General features: G+C 46.4%; 1 protein-coding gene across 4 annotated transcripts in view; it reads left to right on the plus strand.

Annotated features, from left to right (window-relative positions):
• Positions 1–23,497, plus strand: part of ONECUT2 (one cut homeobox 2) — a 57,773-nt gene extending 34,276 nt beyond the window's left edge. Inside the window, exons 2-3 of one of the 4 annotated variants that reach the window (XR_015153561.1) lie at positions 11,296–13,758; positions 18,745–23,497. Coding sequence is in view for 1 of the 4 variants with exons in the window: in XM_086372462.1 (XP_086228588.1) it covers positions 11,296–11,579 (284 nt within the window). In the remaining 3 variants the exon portion in view is untranslated. Of the gene's footprint in view, positions 1–11,295 lie in introns of all 4 variants that reach the window. The other 3 variants (XR_015153562.1, XR_015153563.1, XM_086372462.1) reach the window with 3 other exon arrangements.
• Positions 23,498–23,861: the final 364 nt, after the last annotated feature.

Below are 23,861 nucleotides of genomic sequence, written 5' to 3' on the forward strand. Positions count from 1 at the left end.
ATCATTAAATATGTACTATCAGAGTGCGTAACTCTTCTATTCTTGCTTCCTTATTTGAATGCAAGGCATGCTGTTATTATTTCAAAAGCTCTTGAGCGTGCAGATTAACTCCTGAGGAACAGGGGCCTTCCTGGACAACCATCCCTCCTCCCATCCTGACAGCAACACAGAGAAGTAAGGGAGTTGATTTCTCTTGCTCTGACCTCAAAACCCCGTAGGTTTCTCGGAATGAGGCTGGAGGTACAGACATGACCTTCCTCTGTAATGGACTTCTGCATCACCCAGTCGATCACCTCGGTTGACAGCCCCTGTGTGTGTGCCCTCCTTGCTGGAGACAATTAGGCCCCCTCTCTGCACAAGCCCTTGGAGGAGAGCGGCTTCACGCTCTCCAGATGAAAGCTGGAGACATCTTCCTTGGGCACTATTTTCAAACCCGTATCCTGGGGGGTCAAATGTCAAATGCACACCCTGATGGCTTCCGGCCCCACCCCCACCCAGTGCCCCGGCAAGATCACATTGAACTGTTCAGGGCAAGTATTTACTGAATGCGGGGAGAATAGAGCGCGACTGTGTTATTTATCAGGGGCTCACAATACCCATCACGTGTAGAATGTATTTGGACATAAATTAGTGATGCTAGGAAACACCAGGGGTCCCAAACCTATCAGGATCCTGGACACGTATGTAAAAACACGTCACAGTCTTACCTTTCCTAGGAGTCTGGGAGCTGGCTCCGAGGCAACTTCCACCAGGAAGACAAAACTCTTTAACTTTTTATTTGCCATAAGACCTCTGGACAGTTCATCTACAATTGATCAAGTCTTGGCAAATCATTTCAGCCTCTAAATTCTTAACTTCACTTTCTTACCCCGCCCCACCCTTTTTTCTTCTTTCTCTGTGAAGCAAGGAGAGAAGGCAATGGCAACCCACTCCAGTACTCTTACCTGGCAAATCCCATGGACGGAGGAGCCTGGTAGGCTGCAGTCCATGGAGTCGCTAGGAGTCAAACACGACTGAGTGACTTCACTTTCACTTTTCACTTCCACTCATTAGAGAAGGAAATGGCAACCCACTCCAGTATTCTTGCCTGGAGAATCCCAGGGATGGGGGAGCCTGGTGGGCTGCCATCTCTGGGGTCGCACAGAGTCGGACATGACTGAAGCGACTTAGCAGCAGCAGCAGCAGCAGCTGTGAAGCAAGGAAGGATATTTACGGACTGCCAACTGTGCACCAAGCATTGAACTACCCCTTGATGTCTGAAGGGTTTGCACTAGTATCCATCCCCATTTTACAGATGAGGAAACGGAGGCTCCAGGTCATGCAGCTGATAAGTGGCCAACGTAAAATTGGCGACCAGGTCTTGGACTTCAGGCCGAGGTTTTTTTTCACCCTGCATTCACTCACAGCCTGGGCAGGAAGGCGACAGTTGTTCTTTGCTTCCTTATCAGCTCTGTGTAGCCACAGGGATGCCACCTGCCACAGAACCACAGAACCGGTGGCATACAGCCATGGACGTTTATTTCTGCTCAGGAGTCCATGGGTCAGCTGGGCAGTTCTCCTGTTCAAGGCCATGCTTGGGTGGTCTCTGCTGGGTCCGCTACAGTCGGTGGCTGGGGTGGGCGGACCCAGGCTGGCCTGGGCTTGTCACGTGACATCCAGCGCTCTGGGAGCATGAACAAGTCACCCGGCTTCTGTAGGTGTAGGCTGTCCCTTCTGCTGGCCAGAGCAAATCGCCAGACCAGCCTGGATCCAGAAAGAGCAGAGCGCCTCCATCTCGTGCGGGGAGGCCCTGCAGAGTGGCGGCAGGAGGCCGGGATGGTGGCAGGGAAGAAGGGGGGCCAGTTTCGCAGTTTGCCTGCCTTGGTCCAGCTGCTGGGCTGCCTTGCTTCCCCCGGGGCCTGCCCCTGCTTCCTAGAAGCTGCAGTTGCCCTGCTCCCTCCTCGCCACACCTGCCCTCAGAGCTGTTTCTTGTTTGTACCGGGGCTGTTGCGCAGGATGACTTTGAAGCAGGATTTCAGTGGCCCTCTTCCCAGGGGAAAGGGATGCAGTCAGTCTGGCAGGGGTTAAGCCTGCCACTGACCTGATTAAGCTGAGGCAGGCTGCCTTCAGCATCAGCCAGCCGGGGGCAGAAACCACACCAAGAAGGAGTCTCCTCTGCCTGCATCTGAGGCCAGTGTGTCTTCTGGGTACTGTGCGGGGCAAGGGGTGGCTCTCCACTGACCATCCTTGAGCGTCTCCAGGCATCATGCTATGCCGGTGGGGCCACAGTTCCTCTGCTTTGTGGAGGCATGGCCCCGTCACCACCACCCCTCCCACCCCAGGCCTCTGCAAGGACCTCTCTTTGTTTTGTGTGTTTTGTGTGTTTCCAGGGAAGAGGGTTGGAAGGAAAGGTCTACCTCCGCAGGACTCCCAGGCCAGCTGGTTGACATGGGAGATGATGCTGGGCAGTGAGGGAAGAGGGGAGTGCAGCCTGGAGGAGGGGGCACGGGGCAGGAGGGGAGGCCAAGCTGGAAAGGGCTGCTGGGTTCCTGGAGGACTGGGATGGGCCAGAAAGCTCACGAGAAGAAGCCAGCATGCGGAGAGGAAGCAGGAAAGATGGGAGTTTAAAAGGGGAGTGGAGAATTGGGAGATTGGGATTGACGTATCCACACTGTAGATACTACGCATCAAACAGATAACTAATGAGAACAAGCCTTACATCTCAGGGAGCTCTACTCGGTCTCTGTGGTGGCTGAATGGGAAGGAAGTCCAAAATGGGATTTTTTGGACACACACACACGTATACACACACACACACACACACATATATACACACACGCATTGCAACCCTTGGACTATAGCCCACCAGCCTCCTCAGTCCATGGGATTTTTCAGACAAGAATACTGGAGTGGGTTGCCATTTCCTCCTCCAGGGGATCTTCCCGACTCAGGGATCAAACCTGCATCTCCTATGTCTCCTGCATTGCAGGTGGATTCTTAACCCACTGAGCCATCAGGAAAGCCCTTAGATACTAGGTATAAAACAGATAACTAATGAGAACAAGCCTTACAGCTCAGGGTGCTCCGCTCAGTCTCTGTAATGACTGAATGGGGAGGAAGTCCAAAAGGGAGGGGATTTTTTGGACGTGTGCACGCACGCGCACACACACACACACACACACACATTCGTGTATATATATATATATATATATATATATATATATATATATATATATGGTTGATTCACTTGGCTGTACAGCAGAAACACAACATTTAAAACAACTCTAATAAAAATTAATTTTAAAAAAAGAGAAAAAAATAAAAAATCTAAAAGATGTGAGCTAAGAGCACAAGCTTTGGGAGGCTGATGTTTCCGGACCCCAGAGACCGCATGGTACCCACAGTGACCCCACTAACTCCCGTGTGGTGCCTGCTCAGACCGCCTTCGCCAGCAGACAGTTCCTGACCCCTGCGAGGTGGTCCAAAGGGTTAACAAGACTGAAGCTTCTAGACTGGAAGGGAAGAGACATCCCGATTCCATTTCCCACTAGGGCAGGTAGGGTAAGTATCCCCCAAAAGAGGCACCTGCCCACCACGGGACTCGAGAGGAGGAAAGGGCTGTGTGTGGTAACAGCTTGGAGGGAATGGCTGACAATGTCCTTAATTCTTCGGACCCCTTGAGAAGTCAGGGAGAAAGATCGCGTTTGCATTTGGGAAGATAACGTAAGACAGCACCAGGCAGAGGGAGAGGAAGGCGGAAGGCACATCGTCAGGAGGACGGGCGGAAGGCACATCGTCAGGAGGACGGACAGACGGCAGTTGTTTCGGTCCAGTCCCCGGGAGGGGGAAGGAGGCGCAGTGGCCATGCCCCAGCCACCCTGCTGGGACCGGCAGAGCTCCGGACTCAGGCGGGGCTGGGCCTGCCCTGACCGCGGCCGTTTCAGCCTTCTCCCCGTGTCTGTGGCCTCCAGAAAAGCAAACCTACAGCGTCTTTTTGTTTCAAGTCGTAGGCCTGTTATTCATTTCCGTGAAACACTTTCCTTTCTGCCAACAGGGGCAATTAGGCCGGAGTCCACGGGACCCTTCTGGTGCTCATGATTCTGCAGCGGATCGTGGGATGGGTTCCCCAGAAACAGACGGGAGGCTGTCCCGCGCTTTTTCTCAGCAGGGACCTGCATTCTTGGGGCAGAATCCCCGTGGCGTGGGGCGGGTTGGGGAGTGGGGTGGTCTCAGCTCCAAAGCGAGCAGAACTGGCAGAGCAGAGCCGCTGCTGGCCCCTCGGGACTCAGAGCCGCGGGAAAGGGGCTTCCAGGCCTACGTGTCAGCCCCGACGTTCATTTTGTCATTCAGGTGCTAGGTCATGTCCGACTCTTTGCGACCCCGTGGACTGCAGCCCACCAGGCTTCCCTCTCCATCACCAGCTCCCGGAGCTTGCTCAAACCCACGTCCGTTGAGTCGGTGATGCCATCCAACCGCCTCACCTTCTGTCGTCCCCTTCTCCTCCCACCCTCAGTCTTTCCCGGCATCGGGTCTTTTCAAATGAGTCGGCTCCTCACATCATGTGCCCTAAAGTCACTGAACTTTCTCACTCACGGCATGCAAATACCAGAGACCTCTGTCCCAGCAAGGAAGATCAGTGATGGGTGAGAATGAGCCTTTTCCGTCAGAGGAACGACATGGTCTCTGCCCTTTGTGGCCGGCGGGGTGGGGGTTGGGGGGAGTGCCCTACCCGGCTGTGCATGAAAGGCAAGCCCATGGTGACGCGTCTCACTTGTCGCGCCTCCTGCATGTTTTGTCGAGTCTCTGATGCTGTCCCTCACCCTGTCCCGCCTCCCTTTGAATCCGCTCCTGATGGGAATGACTTCTGGCTGTACAGCCTTGCCACGTGCCTGGCTGCCCATGTGCAAATGTTGGACGGCGCTGTGGCCAGCTGCCCTGGCTGCCGGAGGACAGCTGAGCCCCTGAGGATACCCAGGAGTGGCCTGGCCCCGTTGGGGGGACGCAGGGAGAAAGGGCCAGTGGTGGAAGTTCTCTCGCTCCTGGTGTAGGAAGATCCGCTCCAGGGAAGTGGCACGGGCTTGGAAATGAACTTTCTTTGTCAGGTTCTGCCCCTCTGAAGGGTGGCCACCAGCCAACAGGTGAATGGGCATCTCAGGGATCTTAGAGGGCTTCAGCCTCAAACCAGCGCTTCCCCTCTTCTTATTTCACCCTGCGAGCCCGGTGGTCTGAAACTTTTGTCCACTTGTCTTAGGCAGTAGCTGTCACCTCTGTTGTTGAACACAGATGCCTCCATCTCTGTAATCTGCTGGTCCCAGGTCGTGGGCCACAAAAGACAGGTAGTGTTATCCATCTGAGCTGATACTGTTCCTGCCCCAGAAGGGGAGGAAAAGCTCTGTAGCCCCAGTAGACAGCCTCGTTGCACGCAAATGACTTCTCCTGTCTTTGCCGTAGACGTGAGCTCTGACTTCCATGGCCCACTTGGGGACCACTTCCCAAGAGAGGAAGGAAGATGGGGAATGGCTGGGGAATGACTCCCTCCTCCCATCCGGCAATACACACACACACACACACACACACACACACACACACACACACACACACACGGCCCCGTGGCACGCCCTCCCTTCTCTCCTGGAAGAGGGAGGAGAAGAAGCAGACCCCAGCGCCGGCAGGAGTCCGGGCTAACCTCCCATCCTCTGGGAGCAGAGCTTACCTCGAGTGGGAGGAGCTCAGCTCATCCACACGGCTGATGAGCACCGTCTGTTGGGTTTCCAGCACATGTTCCTGGGCTGTCGGGAGCTACTTGGCATTTCCCGAGCTGTTGTGAGATGGGTATTTGACTGTAGCATGCAATGTTCTCACACCAAAACCGTTGACACTCTTGACTGTGCCCCTGGGCATAGCTGACTGTACATCTTGTCTGAGAAATTCTGAGGTTCCTGCCTTCATGCGAACCCCCAGATGTCGTTTGATCTGTCTGCTTTTTCTTAGACTCGCATAGCAGATGTTTGCCCTCTTTTTGTACCTTCCTTCAGCTCCTGACCAACTGCTTTTGTAGGAATCATGGGGTGGCAGCTGCCAAGTGTCCGGACTTTGGGCACGTTACGTATTTGCTGCCTCATTCTTTTGGGCTTTTGGACTTGCCGTGCATTGTCAAACCACAAGCTGCAGCTTTGCATTCGTTGGTATCAGATCTGTTGGCTTTGGGAAGCTCTTGGGAAGGAATATACAGGATGTGTTGATCTGTTCTTTCTCTGCAGGCTGCTGAACGTTAAACTTTTAACATTTTGTCTCTTAACTCGTATATGGATATATCTTCAAATATAACCTGACAGGCCAACTTGGACCAGCATCAGCACTGCCTAAGTACCCTCTTAAAAGCACAAATACACCCCACACCAGTCAGAATGACCACCATTAGAAAGTCTGTTAATACAAGTAGTAAATGCTAGAGCGGGCGTGGGAAAAAGGGAACCCTACCACACTGTTGGTGGGGGTGTAAATTAGTGCATCTGTGATGGAGAACAGTATAGAGGTTCCTTAAAAAACTAAAAATAGAGTTACCATGTGACCGTGCAATCCCACGCCTGGGCATATACCCAGAGGAACTGTAATTTGAAAAGATAGATGCACCTCCAGTGCTCACAGCAACACTGCTTACCATAGCCGAGACGTGGAGACAATGCAAACGTCCATCAGCTGATTAATGGATAAAGATGTGAGATGCACGTGTGTGTGTGTGTACGTGTGCCACACATAATGTGCATTTACACACACAGTGGAATGCTACTCAGCCATAAAAAAGAACGAAACAATGTCATTTGCAGCAACATGGGGTGGTCCTAGAGATTATCATATTAAGTGAAGTCAGTCAGAGAAAGAGAAATATTTGATGTTACTTATATGTGGAATCTAAAAATCGATACAGGTGAACTTATGTACAAACAAAAATACATTCACAGACACAGAAAGCAAACTTATGGTTACCAAAGGGGTTAACAGGGAAAGGGGAAGGAGAGTTAAGTTAGGAGTTTGGGATTAACATATACACACTGCTTTATATAAAATAAAGAACAGGGACCTACTGGACAGCATAGGGAACTAGATCCAATATCTTGTAATAGCCTATAATGGACAAATCTGAAAAAGAATATGTGTGTGTGTGTGTGTGTGTAACTGAATCACTTTTCTGTATACCTAAAACTGGCACAACATTGTAAATTAACTACACTTCAGTTTCTTAATGGGTTTTTTTAAGGCACCAATAAAGCATTATCTGAAGAATAATCAATACTGGTATGAAGGCTGAGGACTGTGTGATTAACCCAAAGAGAATGAATTGACTGAGGGTCTCAGCCGATGTTGGCAGAATCTATGTGGCCAGATCTTATTATCAGGCGGTTTCCCCACATCACTGTTTACTCAGAATCTTCCAAATGTGGGCTTGGCACCTGTGTCCCGGGAGGCTGGGGTGAGAACAGCAATCCGGGAACCTGAATTGGCTGTGGGGTCAAGCACACAGGCTCTCATGTCTCAGAAGCACCCTCAGAGGTTTGTGAAAGCTCAGATTCCAGAACCCTACCCCACATAGTGAGAGTCAGGATTTCTGGGGACAGACCCCCGGGGCTGCCCTGCAGATAGATTCTATTTAAGGGGCCAGGGGCGTGAGTGCCATCTCTGTAGAGGACGAAGATGGGGAGACCCAAGGGCTGGACGCCTGCCCTGGGCCTGCAGCCAGCCTGGAATGTGACCTTAGCTCAGTCACTTACACCCTCAGGTCTCCACTTATTTCATTTTAAAGTAAGAATAATTCTTCCACTTACCTACCTTGGGATTCCTGGGGTAATCCAGCCAGAGGGGAGGTGGCATGCGCACACTTTGCCTCATGGAAGCCTCTACAGAGGTGAGCATCTTCCTTCCATTATGCTGATGAGGAAGACGGGCACTGGGAGGTTATGTCATTTACCGAGATGCCAAGTCTTGGAGTTAAAGGAGCCCAGATTAGAATCCAGGTGTTGGGTTCCCGAACATTTCATTCCATCAGGGTGCTCCTCTGAGACTCTGGGAGCCAGACAGATCCTTGTTCCCCTTCATGGGTCACAGCCTTGTCGTGGTGAAGTGGTTTGTGTGACTCAGTGAAGCTATGAGCCATACCGTGTAGGGCCAGCCAACATGGACGGGTCACGGTGGGGAGTTCTGACAGAACGTGGTCCCCTGGAGGAGGGAATGCCAACCACTCCAGTATTCTTGCCGCGAGAACCCCATGAGCAGTGTGAAAAAGCAAAAAGACACAACACTGGAAAGGGAGCCCCTAGGGTTGGCAGGTGTCCAGTGTGCTGCTGGGGAAGAGCGGAGGGCAACTCCTCACAGCTCCAGAGAGAAGGAAGTGGCAGGGACAAAGCGGAAGTGACGTCGTGGAGGTGTGTCTGATGGTGAAAGTCAAGGCCAATGTAAAGAACAATATTGCACAGGAACCTGGAATGTTAGGTTCGTGCATCAAGACTGGACGTGGTCAAACAGGAGCAGGACATGGACCAGCCGCATCACCTGGGAGCTCATTAGAAATGCAGACTGTTGGGCCCCACCCATGTTGACCGCCTCAGATCCTGCGTTTGAACAAGCTTTCCAGATAATCCCTGAGCGATTAAGCTTTGTTTTTTTAGTATCTATGTATTTAGGCTGCGCTGGGTCTTCATTGCTGCAGGCAGGCTTTCTCTAGTTGCGACGTGCAGGCTTCTCACTGAGGCGGCGTCTCTTGGTGTGGAGCACAGGCTCTAGGGCGTGTGGGCTTCAGTAGCTGTGGCACACAGGCTTAGTTGACTTGTAGCATATGGAAACTTCCGGACCAGGGATCGAACCCACGTCCCCTGCATTGGCAGGTGGGTTCTTAACCACTGGACCACCAGGGAAGTCCCCACTCTGAACTTGAGAAGCACGGTTTTGAGGATTGCACTACAGAAAGTTTACCAACGCAGTTAAAGTAAATATCCAAAACCCAGCAAAAGTGTGACCTCCCAGGGATAATCAAAGAAGAAATCTTGACTGGGAAGTTCCTATGGGAGAAGAGTAACTGTAAGCTGTTTCAGCCCTTTCTGAGTTCCCATTGCAGGGCAAGTCCCCTTTATCTGAGAGAATCCAAGCTTTCCAAGAGATCGGGGTTTGGAATGAAACAAATTGTTTCTTATAGGTGTGTATATGTGGGCTTTCCTGGTGGCTCAGCTAGTAAAGAATCCACCTGCAATGCAGGAGAGCTGAGTTCCATCTCTGGGTGGGGAATATCCTCTGGAGAAGGGAAAGGCTACCCACTCCAGGATTTTGGCCTGGAGAATTCCATGGACTGTGTATCCATGGAGTCACAAAGAGTCACAACTGAGCGCCTTTCACTTTCATATGTGTGTTATGTTTAATTCTCAAAGGTAACACGATTACCTGTGGAAGTAAGAGAAGGAAAAGTCAGGAGGAGAGGGTTTAGTAGAGCTGACGTCGCCCAGCAGTTTTACGGAGGGCTCTCCTGCCCCTGCCCTTTTTCACAGCTTCTTACTTGTTTTAGGAGTGATCCCTTTATGGCTGATGGCATCTGACAGGGAGGCTGGCCAGTTGGGTCGGGGGGAGTTCAGCTTCCAGAATATCTTTTCTGTGAGTGTTGGTCCTCAGGTTAAATCCTAAGACCCCGCCGTTTGAAGGATGTTCCCCTGATACTCACACCACAGCAGCCCCACTACAGCTCATTCTCCTTGCAGAATGCAGAGAGAAGAATGGCCTGACCCAAAGCTCAGAAGCAAGACTCACAAATCAGGGCTTTGAGAAGTCTGAAAAGGCTTCCAGACAGTACTCCAGACAGCTCGCCTTGGGGGAACGTCAGAAGAGTACAAGGAGAGCTCAGCTGGGGCCAGAATGTCCAGTAGGAGTTGATTCAGGGAAGGATGTTCAAAGCTAGACTTCTGCTCCCTCCTTGCCTTTCCTGGATTAGCTGTGTCTGTTGTTGTTCAGACAGACTAAGTTGTGTCTGACTCTTTGCGACCCGATGGACTGCAGCACGCCAAGCTTCCCTGTTCTTCACTTTCTCCCAGAGTTTGCTCAGACTCACGTCCGTTGAGTTGGTGATGCTGTCTAATCTAACCATCTCATCCTCTGCCACCCTCTTCAGCTTTTGCCGTCAATCTTTCCCAGCATCAGTCTTTTCCAATGAGTCGGCTCTTGAGGCTACACAAAAACCTTGGATGAGCTGAGGTTTCTGTTCAGTGATTTTAGCGCGTGTTCTCGTGTTTAAATCTGTGACTTGTATGCACTGTACTAGCCCTTAGAGGTTACTTTTCTGGGACCCACTCTGTCTGTGAAATGTGCACATTCCTGAAAGAGTCAAGACACCACTTGTCCTCAGTATCCCAGGCATTCAGTTATATCCGCGGTTCCAAAAAGAGCCAGTCGGGAGCATCACACAGACCTGATGCCCACCTTCCAGGAACGTGTAGGGTAAGGCGAGGCAGCAACACATATTAAAGTGTGCTGGCAGCCCAGGTGTGGAGACCTAGCTACTGAATCAGACACTCTCCATCTACTTATTCACATATCTAGGGCTCTAATCTGATCCTCTGTAAATGTGGGTTCTTCTGCCAACCTCAGCCCTGGTCTTCATGTACTGGCTTCACATCAGACCAGCCAAATTACAACTGGTTAAACCAACTTTTTCATGGACTTCCCCTCCCTGTTTGATTTTATGTTGTTTTTTTTTTTTTTTTTTAATTTTTTCTAAAGTCTAGAGGAAGGGGATTTGGGGTTGGGATGATGCCATCACTCCTTTCATTCTGTTCACAACTTTTTGAGTCATGTGGGTTGAAGGTTTGATTTCGAGAAATGACACCACTTTTAAGTTTTGACTCCAGAAAGTCGTTGTGGCTCAGCTCTCAGCAGTTCTAGAGGGAGACTGTGAAAGAGGAACTGGGTAACCAGGCTTCCCCCAGGGGAAGGGGTCCTTTTCTTCAGAATACCTGATTTCACAGATGAAGAGTTTTAAGGGGGTGGGGGTGGGGGGTCAGGGGTGAAAGAGAAAGCAACAGGCGTTTGGTTCAAAAACCCGAGTGTGTAGAACAGCTCTGTTCTTTTCTCCTCTCTCCGTCCCCCCACTAACGGATGCCCTCCATCACGCAGAGATGAACTGGGAAGGCTGGTTACTGACAGCCAGGCAATTCGCAGAATAAAGTTTAACGGTCTACATCCCCTCTGCGAGTCTGCCCCTGTTCCTTGGTGCATCAGCTCGGGGGGAGGGCCGGGTCTCAGCCTCACCCTGACTCTCTGCTCTTTCTCTCCCCCTTCCAGCGTGCAAACGCAAAGAGCAAGAGCCCAGCAAGGACAGGAACAATTCCCAGAAGAAATCCCGCCTGGTGTTCACCGACCTCCAACGCCGAACGCTCTTCGCCATCTTCAAGGAGAACAAGCGCCCGTCCAAAGAGATGCAGATCACCATTTCCCAGCAGCTGGGTCTGGAGCTCACGACCGTCAGCAACTTCTTCATGAACGCCCGGCGCCGCAGCCTGGAGAAGTGGCAGGACGACCTGAGCGGCGGCGCCTCATCCACCTCCGGCACTTGCACCAAAGCGTGACGGAAGGACTCTCAGCTGGGCACAAGTCGCCTCCCGACGAGGACAACCGATACCCAAAGAAAACGCAGAGGAAAGAGACACCGGATTCTTAGCTGGGGCCCTTCACTGGTGATTTGAAAGCACAATTCTCTTGAAACTTTTCTATTCTAGCTGTAATCATAGGCCAGGTGTTCTTTTTTGTTCGTTTGTTTTTAATGGCTATGGAATCCACATGCAAGCTGAAAACTAATCTCTTTGAACCGGACATTGTCCTCTGAGCGAGCGTGCTAAGCACCCCAGGAACCCAAATGGGGCCGTCCTACAGCAAGTCAATTCCAGCGTAGGGTCAGCCAATCAGGATTGCTTAGAATGTCAGCATCCCAGTTTGGGTTCTGTCAGCCTCTTGCAGTCAGCATTCCCATGAGTTAATAGTAGGACTCTGGCTTGTATAAGGACTCTTGAGTTTGAGTTCCCAAGATGCTACAGTAAGAGAAGAATCTAGCAACAAGAATGACCTCATTTGCTTTCCAAGTGCTTAGCTTCATCAAACCGTAGTTCACCAACATTCACAGCCATAACATAAAAAACCATCCGAATGACAATTACTGAGCACAAGTTTTAAATATGGAAGTTTAAAAACAAACAAACAAAAAAATCCAAGAACCTGTTTTTTCCCAACTCAGGCATCGTTTTCATTGAATGGTTTAGAAAGCTTTAAGTTGATCCAGTTTACAGGTTTCTTTTCCTTACCTCCTGGAAATCTCACATGGTCTTGGATCCATCAAAAAATAAAACAAACCAAGTCAGTTCACTTGAGCGCCAAGTATCAAGCACAACGAAGATAAATAGACAAGTGAGGAAGGTTCTGGATTCACTGCATCTGGATTTTCAAGACACCAATTGGGAAGTCAAGAGGGAATCATTGGGAATATGGCTTCAAGCACATTTTGCAGTTTGCTACAAATTCTGTTTGTACGTAATGAAAACGCACACTCAGGAGGCCAATTTAACTGTTATGGTATATGGAGCAAATGCAGCATTTTAAAAGATCTAGATTTTTTTAGATCATAAATGTATCCTTCTTGGTTATCCATCACCTGGTTCCTCCTATTGTGCATTATGACCACCACATAATACAGCCTCACGCTTTCAGATTTGGGTTGTTCCCTTGTCCACCCCATCAACAGGGATGTTTTCAGTGTTTCCTAGCAAGGGGAAAAAAGAATTCAAACCACCGAACATGTTGCTCATAACATCATCTAGTCCTGAATCTCTTTCATTATTGAATCATCCTAGCAGAACAGCTGGATAAATCTGGAGAAAAACACAGCACACCAAAGAAGCAGAATACTGCGAACCAAAGACATTTATTACTTGCCATTTTCTAGCCTGAAAAAAATACTGTGATTACTTTTAGAAGTCAGAAAACCTGTGCAACTCCAAATGGCTTTCAGCGCTCGCATTTGGCTCATCCCTGGGCCAACTGGACCGGCTACGCCAAGGATGTTAGCCAAGCCACTGAGCAAGTGGCTTTCCGGTTCTTGGCTGTCACCTTCCCACAGCAAGTGGAGGAGGGCCCACAGGACCCCAGGAGATTGCGACAGTCACCATGTGCATATTTACCAGTGAATGGCCCCAGGTGGGCACCACAGGGGTGTTCAAAGCAAGCCAAACGCTGCAATGATGCTTTACAGACACTTGAGACTGACTTTTTTTATGAATTACTTAATCGAAACCAAAGAAACTTTTTCTGCACCTACTTCTGCAACAAACAAAACTGTCCCATTGAAATGAATAAAGAAAAACGGACATCCATGAAAATCCACCACCACCAAGATGGAAGCACGCCAGAAAGGAAAAAAAAAAACAGAAACAAAAAACATCGAGACACACTGTGTTCGAACGGACCTCTTGGGACATTTTTTGGAAGCAGATTTTTAAAAAGGGTTTGAGACAAGAAGAGAAATAAGGAAGAGCCTCCGTGGCTGCTGCTCCATCCGACGACTCACGCGGTAATCTTAAAGGTGAAGATTGTCTTTAATTTGTGCCTATGCAGTTTTTCAAAAGAACACGGAACAGAGCAACAGAAACCTCAACAGCTACAATACCAAAGATGAGGATTTCTCACACCTTTGCTTCAGTTCATTATCCCCTCTTGCCTGGCTTAAATACTAATAGCGCCATTGATCTGTGTGTAAAGGTAATCAATTTTGTTTCTGAGCAACGAGAGGAAAGGGTCATTTATTTGATTTTATTGTTTGCCTATCATTTTGTTTTATGGCTTTCTACCCAACATGGAATCTCTCAGAAGATTCCATGGAACTCCACTTTAAGATGTTGGGGGTACTGAGCAGTTCTCTCTGCTCAGCAGAGCGTGGGGAATCTTACTGTCACTTGAATGTTCTTTGCTTAACCCTCCCTTACTCTTGGTTCCTTCTGTGTTCAGAGTCTCATCATCAAGGGAGGGAAGGAGAGTGAGGGTCAGGAGTAGGGGTCTTGGGGACGCATCCTCTCCCGAGCCACAGAACCAAAGAATTTGTAGAGGAATTGACAAGCCTCATCTTCATGTGATTGCTACATCCTAACAGGGCTTCATTTGGGGGTGGGGGGAGACATGTAAAAATGATTGTCAGTTTCTACTTTTCTATTAGCTTTTTAAAAAATCAGCTGTAAAGTTGCATTTCTAAAGAAAGAGATATATATAATATATGAATACATATATAGATTCAACTTGACATTGGTGATAACCCAAAGTTATTGCTGTTCAAATTCACGTCTTGTTTTTGTCAAGTGCTTCATCACTTAAGTACTCAGTTCAGAGCTTTGCTCATTTCTCATGCCATCCCAGAGTGTGGATGATTTAGAGTATTCTGATTTCTGTGAAAATTCCTGGGAAAGGTTGAAAGTCAAGTTCAAGCATTTCAACGTTTTAACGTGTTGATAAATGGGTCCATGGGACAAATGAGTGTTATTTGTATTTCGAGTCATCTCTGTTCTCTGTCTCAGCCATGATCAGGGTGGTGAGTGACGTCCATCCACCATGGCCAGGGAGGTGGGTATTCGTCTTCTCTAACTGCTGGGGAAGCTCAGTGGTCCGTTCCCACCAGTTACAGAGATGAGGCCAGCCCAGACACGTCTTCTTCAGGAGCCCTGTCCCATCGGGGTGTTCGAGATGCCCCTCAATGAGTAGATCCACCGAAGGGACTTCTTGCAGAAGTCCAGCTCCTGCTGCAGTGGGTTCACCAGGTTTCCTCAGGGTGGTAATGACCGATTTGTTTAGACAAGCCCGTGTGCAGCCACGGCTGGCACTGGGGTGAGGCAGTGGTGTTGGGGGTAGGGGTGTCTCAGTCCTGGAGAGCAAACACAAGGCAAGGAGTAGGGAGGATCCCCGATTCTTGCTTGGAAGACCTGTTGTCTGTGGTGCCAGCCCCTTGCCCCTCCACATCAGTCTCCCTTTGCAGAGGCAGCAGCCTGGAGCCACGAAAAGAAAGTAACTTTCCGTGGCTTTTATAATCATCCTACCCGGGGATGTTCCTTGACTTTGCCCTGTGTTGCTTTGTCTCTTGCTCATTCTCCATGTCTCCTTTGTCAAATGACCAAGAAAAGAGCATATTTCAGCAGGGGAGTGCTCCTATTGGGTTGATAAAAGCAAATTTCAACTTGGGCATTTCTTAATGAATCTTTGTGACTCATGGCCAATGGAAATGCTTGTTCTTCTCGAGACTGGGCTGAGGAGCGAAGCCTGCTTGGTTTGGTTAGTGATTCTTTGGCATGCCAGTCTCAGCATTTGGGTCTCTGGTGTCCTCTGAAGATGTCTACACTGAAAGAGGCTGCCTTCGTGGCCTGAGATTTCAACCCTGGTCCAACCAAGTGTAGACACATATACCCTCAGTGTTCCTGGGGACCACAGGGAGATATCTTAATGTAAAAAAAAGGCAAGAACTTCCCTCCGGGGTTTTGATAAATGTCTCATAGCAAATAATGCCATACCAGAGAGAAGTGCTTGCTTTTGAAAAATTATTTACGTACATATATAAATACATGTGTGTGTCTATATATTTGTGTATTGAAAAGTTAAGTCCTACAGAATTTCAATTTGTTAAAAATGTGAAAGAAAGAAGAAAAAACCCTGCAAACTGAATTATAATGGAATTTGACCCACTATGTCTTTCCTCAAGCATTTAAAAACTTAGGTTACCAATTTTAGAAAAAAAAACTCTTTGGACTTAGTTATAGTTTAGGATCCATTTCCTCAATCCAAGAAAAATTCCAGGCATTAGCAATGAAAAGGGCAGGGCAGAGTGAAGGGACAGTTCCAAACCAAATTCACATTCTTGAGACAATGGAAATCCAAAAGCTATTGGCTGGAAAATTCTTTATTTCTTTGCCTCCGTTTTTGTTTTCAATGTGATTTTTGTTCTGAGGATGTAGTTCTTTCATTCCAGGAAACTTTTATTTTAAAAAGAGCCAATATATTTCTTAAAAAAAAAAAAAAAGAAAACAGCAACAACAATAAAAACTCATCCACAATATTTAAAGGCCTTTCCAAAATGTAAAGTAGCATGTAGGTTGTAACACTTAGCAGTACAGGTGGGAATAAGGCAGGTGCCCTGACACTTGGGAGAAATCACCTCTGCAGGGTCTCTTTTCCTGAGGGCTCTGGAAATTCAAGCTTATTTTCATCTCTAGCTAAAATAAAATCAAAATTAGGAGTAAATCTGATACACACACACACGCACATTTTTGTTAAGTCAGACAATGTATTTCAGAGCCAAACATAAATGCCTTTTAGATGGTCAGCCATTTTTCTTTATGCTGGGTGTCCACCTATTCATGCTGATATATTAAAGTTAAACAGCTTTTTGAAAGATATGACTGCCACCTGGGTGCAGGGGAATGCTTTCCCAGTTTTGAAAGTGCTGGTAGAATTATAGACATGTCCGTTGATTGCTGTTCCTGAAGCATCGTGACAATATACCTTTGTGGTGAACTCTGATTTTCAGGAGGTTGTATAGTAGAAGTAGGAATTTCTTAAAAATAGAAAAAGAGCAGGCTGGGTTCCAGTCTTATTGAAGAATAATGGAGTATATTAAAAAGTAGAGAAAAAGATGATCCATGTGGTCAAGCAAGGTTGACCCCAAAGCCCAAACCCAAGTACTGTGACAGTAACTGTCATGATTCCTAACCAATCAGAGCTGATTTTTTTTTGTTGCTGCTGCCAATGCCTTTTGGTTCAGACTAGTTAGCCTACAGTAAGAGCAAGTGAAACGTGGTAGACAGAAAAGGGATACAGTTGGTTTGCCTATAACGTTCTGATGTTTACTTGTAAGATTGGAGAGCTTTTATACATTTAGCAAAGACCAAGTCGCCTCTACAGCAACAGCAGATTCTAGTTTTCAAATAAGGCCACAAAATCCTTACTAAAAGAAGCAAGTGTACCGAGTTCACTGTATAAATCTTACCTAGTTAATGACGTTGGCTTTAAATATAGCTGTCCCAATGCCTATTTTCTACCTATGATTTTTTTTTCTTTCCAAGGGCCAAGGGGAGGGAGGGTTGGTTTATTTGTTTTAGAAAGTCTCAGAATTGGTTATAAAATTTTTTTAATGTATTAAAATGACATAGAGCCTCCCTTAGGTAGGCCCTGAACTTACAGTTGAGGCTGATGGGCTGTTCCGTGAACCCCACGGGGACCGGAAGTCTTCCTGTTCTCAGATACCAAAAAGGCTCTGACAGCCAGAGGCAAGTGAAAGCTGGAGCCTAAGCTTTCCTTACTGGTGTTGAGTTTAGTTGCCTGGAATTAACCAGTTCATTCCCTTTTAATGGAGGAAAAACACACATGGCTACAGATCTGTTCATTCCACAGAAGTCTTCCACTCTGCTCCAGCCTTAGCAGAGATATTTCCCACCGCATAAACCTTGGTAGACACATTTGCCTAATCCTTGTACCGTCTTCAGCTTGAGTGTATACAGATTTAGATGCCTCTTTCACCATGTATTCTCAAAGGCATCTTATAGCAACACCCATGGCCTGTGAGTGTTCACACTGCACAGACACCTCCGTACATCCAGACATACTGTCCCTGTCACAATAAATACGTTTTCAATGGTCGTTTGACATATATGTGGTACTTCTACAGTGTACACTGTTTTTATTATTTATTGTAACATTGAAAACCAAAATGCGGGGTGAGGGGGGAACATTCCAGCATCTTCATTCCCTACACTTGGAATTCCACTCATTTGGTCACATCCAAGGTAAACTCAGCTTTCAAGAAACCTTGCATTTTATTTAATCATCTGTGTAAGAATGACACACGTGCTTGATGACTTCGGTTGAATAGCTTTATTCTGGATCTTTCATTAACTAAAGCTAAATCCAAAGACCTGAAAAAAGAACACACACCCCCAGAAAAAAGGAAAAGGAAGGAAAAAGTAGCAAAGTACGAACTAATAAAGAAAAAAGTGGGCTCTGGTTTCCAGGGTTGAGAAAATGGTGATGTGGTCGTGGGGGGGCTGTGTCAGCTAGAGGGAGGGACATGGTGATTTTTTTTTCATGCTTGTCACATTTAAATGGTCTTTTTGAATGTGAGAAAGTTCAGAGGTTATAATTTTCTGCTTTATTTTCATTTAGACTGTGGAACGAGGCTATACGTTTTGTCCATTGAAAAATGAAGACAAAGAAACCTTTTTTTTCCCGTTATCTCTTTGGGTTATAACCCAACAAGCTAAGTACCATTAATGTAATTAATTTATTTAAATTAGTTTTTAGCACACTGAATGTATAGGATTTTGATAATTACTTAATCTTTCCTTACTCTGATTTTACTCTTTGTGCTTATTTATCAGAACCTAAACCAACGGTGCATCAGAGATGCGCAATCCCTTTTAGAATCCCCTTGAAGGTCTGCTTTATAAAGCAGAGAAATTCTGTTACAGACAGGGAAGAAATACAGGTTACAAAAAAAACAATTGAGGTATTTTTCTTTCTTGAATTAACTTTGAAAATAGTTTAAGTAACAGTGATTAAATTATTTAAGTTCGCAGCCCCACCTGGTACCAAGCGAACTTCACCTTTTAATTATTGGGGCCCTCAGAGCCTTCATATTGTAACTTATTTATTTAACTTATTCAGCATCTGCAAAAGGTGCACGATATAGTTTATATTTTTTATTTAAAACAACAGAAAGCACTGCAGTTTGTTTGCTGTCAGACGGACAACAGAGCAAAGTTTGTGGACAAGCAATGACTATTCAACCCGAACCTGTGCATTCAGAAAACGCATGCTGAGACCCTGCTTCACCAGCCTGGATTTCGGGGCTTCTGTACAGAAACTGGAATAATAAATTAAAAAAAAAAAAAATCAGAACAGCAAAAAGAAACCCTTACACTAGCTGCTTCCAAGAATGAACTCTGTGTGTGTGTAAAACAACAAACAAAAAAGGAAAAAAAAAAAAGCAGAAAAAAGAAAAAAAAAAAAGGAAAAACTTTCTATTTCTAGTGAGAACCAAAGAAGGCTACCTCACTGACTTTTTCCATTTGTAATTTTAATCGTGTTGATGACACCAAAGATACCAAAGATTTCTTTCTCTGTGCGGTCTGCATTTTGCTTGTGCTCTTTTATAATTTTAACTCTTCTCTCTGACGTATGGCATGTATGGCCACAGCTCAGATACCCCAAAGAAATAGTTAATCTATGCGACAGTGGCTGCTGATCGGGAAAGGGATGTTTTCTGTGTTTTTCTTCATGCGTTCGCTGTCCCGCCCACGTGTTCAGGATGCGTGTTCAGATGTTGCCATCACTGGGTCCTGAAATTCCAGATTGATGAAGAAGCCTGGTTGAAAGTGGCCTTCGGTCCCAGCCACGACTTCTGTGCCCTGCTTTGGAGCTGCCACAGTTGAGATTTCCAATAATAAGAATCCTAATCATTGGACGGTAGAGCTGGAAGGGACCTTAAGAAGTTTTTAGTCCAGCCCCTGGAGGCCCAGAGGAGTGAAATAGTTACCCGACGCAAGTAACTGACCCAGAGGCAAAGCCCAGTCAAGCCTCTGGGTCACTACTGTGTTCACGCCTCGAGCGCCTCTGCCTGAGACGGGCCACACGTTGGCAAGAGGAGGAGGGCTTGGAGCTTGTCATGGACATTTTTACCCGGTAGAAATAGGAACAGGTATTTTGGTATCTGTCTAGCTAGAATCTCAACATAAAGTCACATGAGATCAGTTGCTTGTAAATGTGGTTAGCCTTCATCTATTAGAGCTCACAGAGGGGTTTTTGCCCTGGAAGTACACGCTGTTCCATTGAGATCACTGTTGAACCTCCTGCCTCCAGAGTGTTGTAGAGACAAGCTTCTGATTCAGTGAGAAGAGAAAATTCATTCTTGGTCTGCTGAGTTGAATTGTTATGCATATTTTTATTTGCATAAAAATAAAAAATGCATAAAATTTGCATTTGTCAGTATTTGTCAGGGGAATTCGATCACCATTTATACGTGTGACATTTAAGCTGTTCAGCTTTTCCCTTTTCCTCTTGACACAATACATCGTTTCGAGGGCACCTCTGTACTTATGAGAGAAGTTTAAGCCATGTATCATCGGATGCTGAAACATTACTCATTAGGAAAAAAAGATGACCACAAAATTTCAGAGGAATCAATTTGCCAGTTTAGGAAACAAGTGCTTAAAGTTACTTCTCTTTTCCCTTCTTACTCATGAAGTGAATTGGTCTTAAGTTTCTTTTGAGTCCATTAACTGATTAATTCACCACTAAGATTCAGTCGCCAGAGTGATTTGTACATGAGCAAGGTGAAATCATTCTCAACTGTTGACCAAATGAGTTTCAGACATATGTGAAGATAAGCCTCCAGTCTGGTTGTTTATTGGATACTAGTATTTTGCATTTCAACTAACGTAGTTCTCTTTCAGCTTTTTAAATGACCATTTACACAAAGAAGCTAAGGAGGGAAAAGACCAGTCAATTCCTCCAATCCACGCATGGATGTGAGTATAGCTAGTAGAGGAAATTAGAAGCTAGACTGACAGATTTGAAGATAACACTCAGTTATCCCTTCCTGTAGTTTCCAAACAGCGTACTGACCCATGTGAATCTTCTTTCCGGTCCAAACAGGCTCCAAGCACCATCTGTCCCCCCATACCAGGCAAAGGTGTAAGGCCTGACTTTCAGATAGCAAATTGCTTTGGTTTTCTTCCCAAATTCCTATTGAAGTAGCATTCTCCGAATACCCGGGAGACAGGTGTTCTCCCAGACCAAGACGATCTGGTGGTTGAGCAGCGAAATACTCTGTAAGCCCACACCGCCTTCCCCAGCCTTCTGACCACAAAGCCCCTAGAAGAGGGAGTGCAGGGAGACGGATGGCAGCCTGAACACAGAAAACAGCCCCGGTTGGCAGACCCTTCCTCAGCAATTCCCCCCTCAGCCTCATGCTTCACTTGCAAAGTGTGATGTAACCACGGGACGAGTGCCTTGCTTGAACCAAAGCAACGATTTAGCCAGTCTGGACTTCTCTGTGCTTTTTTTTAATCCTTCCTGTGAATACCTCAGCTTCCACTGGGCCTCCATACAGTAAATTGGTGGGCTTATTGTACTGTGGTGCTTTGCAATGCAACCCTGCAAACAACGAGATTTGTACTAATACCAAAGGTTCTTTCTCTGTCTCTCCTCTGCCTCCCCTGTTCTTCTCCCTTTTCTAGTTCTTCACGGTTCCAAAGCTTTAATATGAACCTGGGCATGTTGGCAATGCAGACCGCGCAATTCCTTACCGAATTTTCTCAGATATACCTCATAGATAATAGTGTTTAGAGTAATGTTATTATAGCGTATGTAATAAATTATTCACTGTTTCTTTTGGTAACTGTGATTTAAAAAAAGAAAAAAGAAAAAAAAAAAAGCTTTATACGTTTTAGGTTGTGCTTTTGTAATAGACGAAAAGGTGAGCTTAAAAAAAATGTATGGTTTTCACCCCCCCCCTTTGAATTTTATTTATTCTGGATTGGGGAAAGTTGCAGAATGAGCCCAAAGTTTACAGTTTCATATTTTGCTGAAGAAACAATCTGTGTTCATTTGCTCTGTTGAAAAAAAAAATTTATTATTTTCTACATTTGTGCTACTTGGTCTGAACAATTAATTGTTCTGTGTTAACAGTGTAGTATTATAATTAGCAACTGCCAATCAGTGCTATAATTTTATGCATGAGGCTAAAAATTTAGCAGTGTGATGCATTGTGGTCTTAAATAGCAACGTTTTTCATTTTGAACTAGATCTTCCCCTTTGGTTCAATGGACTTTATGTATGCATGGGCGCCAAATTGTTCATTAGCGGTTGTGGAACGGTTGTGTATACATTAAACTGTGAAAATGTACACAGTTCAGCCTCAGACAGTGGTAATATTGGTTTTATTGGGAGCTGTCTCACCTCGAAAATACCTTGACCTCTGTTGGGATTTCAAACCGAGTCAGACTCAATCGAGTTCACGTGCGAGGAGAAGGGTCGTTCCGAGTCTGAGCTCGCCACCTCGCATCCCCCAGATTCTCATAACCCATTATCTCACGCCATGCGAGAGGAGCTTGGAAACGAGCACTGAAAAACAGCTCTGCATCTTAAGTTCCCACAAGAGAGTCCTTTTGACTTTCTGCTCCTGACCTCAGACATAACTGGCCACCTGTATGGAGATGCAGATTGACCCAGGACTCGCCTCTCCTGGGTCTTTGCTTGGAGATGGCCACTTCGTGCTCGATTTCCTAGAAGAAGACTGAATTCTGTCAGGGCAGTTCAGATGGCGTCAGTATCATTCATTGTTCTCTGGGTTCTCTGTCCCTTTTCCTGGACAACGCCACCAGCTGTTCCAGTTTTTGGGGGGCAAAGATAGATGGCCATTCCTAAAAGCTTCACCTGTGCACCCATATCATGGATTTTCCTCCCTAGAGTGAGAGATGGTTCTAGCTTACTCTTTTCTGCCCAAAAATGTTGCATCTATCCTAAAGCGGGTATAAGAAGTTTTGAAACCTAGTTTAGTAAAACCTTCTTTGTATAAACTCCCTAATTATCTGAGGCCCCTATATATCTCAAAAAGTATTTTCACTTGCAGTGGATTGGGCAAACTCGTTCTTTCTTATTTTGGGTCCCGAGGCCCATTCTCAAGTTTCATACCTATTCCCTCAGTCAACATGCTTGACATAAAACCAAATCAGTTGCCAAGCACACTTTGTTTTGCATAGGAGTGCAGCTTAGGAAACAGCAGTGGGAAGGCCGCAGCCCGCTCTGCAAAATGTTGGAAATCACCCACGGTAGCACATTGATATGACCATCCATGAGAATATACTGAAAATGCGCTTTCATTAATAATGCCAAGAAACATTTTATTTGGCCTTATAAAGTAGATTGTGATAATGAAAGCTTTGTAATAGATAGTCTTGATTTCTTCCCTTATTAATCTGCCAAAGACAGGAATGGATACAAGAATTTTAAGTCGATTTTTGTTGACCATTTATGATTGTAATCGTGTTTAATCTTCCAGAAAGCTTTCTATGTTCTTCCGCCGTAAAACCAAATGGATGTTTCAGTCAAGTTCTCCTCACCCTCACAAACCCACACACGAATCCTCTCGAAGCAGGTGTTGTAGAATCTACAAAATTCAAATGTATTTTAATCCAAAGTAAACAGAGGAGTGTCTGAGACATGAGTGTGCCCAACAGTTTTTATTATGAGAGACGCATGGGTCTGGCTTATTAACTAGGATTTGCCAAGAAGACTTGTCTTATGAAACTCGAGGTATATTTTGTTATGCCATTTTATGTCCTTTTTTTTAAAAAAAAAAAAACTTTGTGGAAAGTGATATGTTGAATCAAGTGTAAGCTGAGTTTTCCAGACAACTGAAGTAGCTACATCGTGAATGTTATTTTGTTATTAAAGGGTTTTTACTCAATGCTTGTGCCAGTGGATGTCCTTTTCCTTGGAGACACAGAACTATGGAAGTGCCTCACCTGGGCCTGGGTTTCCCTTCTGCTCTCTTGGGGACATGTGGGCCTGGCCTGGGAAAGGAAGGTCATGGGCTGGAAGGTAGAGTTTGGCTCTAGGGCACGTGAATGTGAGAGTGTTCGTTGCTCAGTCGTGTCCACCTCTTTGCAACCCTGTGGACTGCAGCCCGCCAGGCTCCTCTGTCCATGGAATTCTCCAGGCCAGCGCACTGGAGTGGGTTGCCATTTCCTCAAGATCTGCATAACTATCAGCTTTGAAGAGAGCTGGGTCCAAACTTTCTAACCTCACTCTCTGGACCCCAACAGTTCTCT

Source organism: Bos grunniens, chromosome 24 (genome assembly GCF_055505025.1).
Source record: "Bos grunniens cultivar Pamir isolate PY7600 chromosome 24, Bosgru_T2T1.0, whole genome shotgun sequence".
Taxonomy (NCBI): domain Eukaryota; kingdom Metazoa; phylum Chordata; class Mammalia; order Artiodactyla; family Bovidae; genus Bos; species Bos grunniens.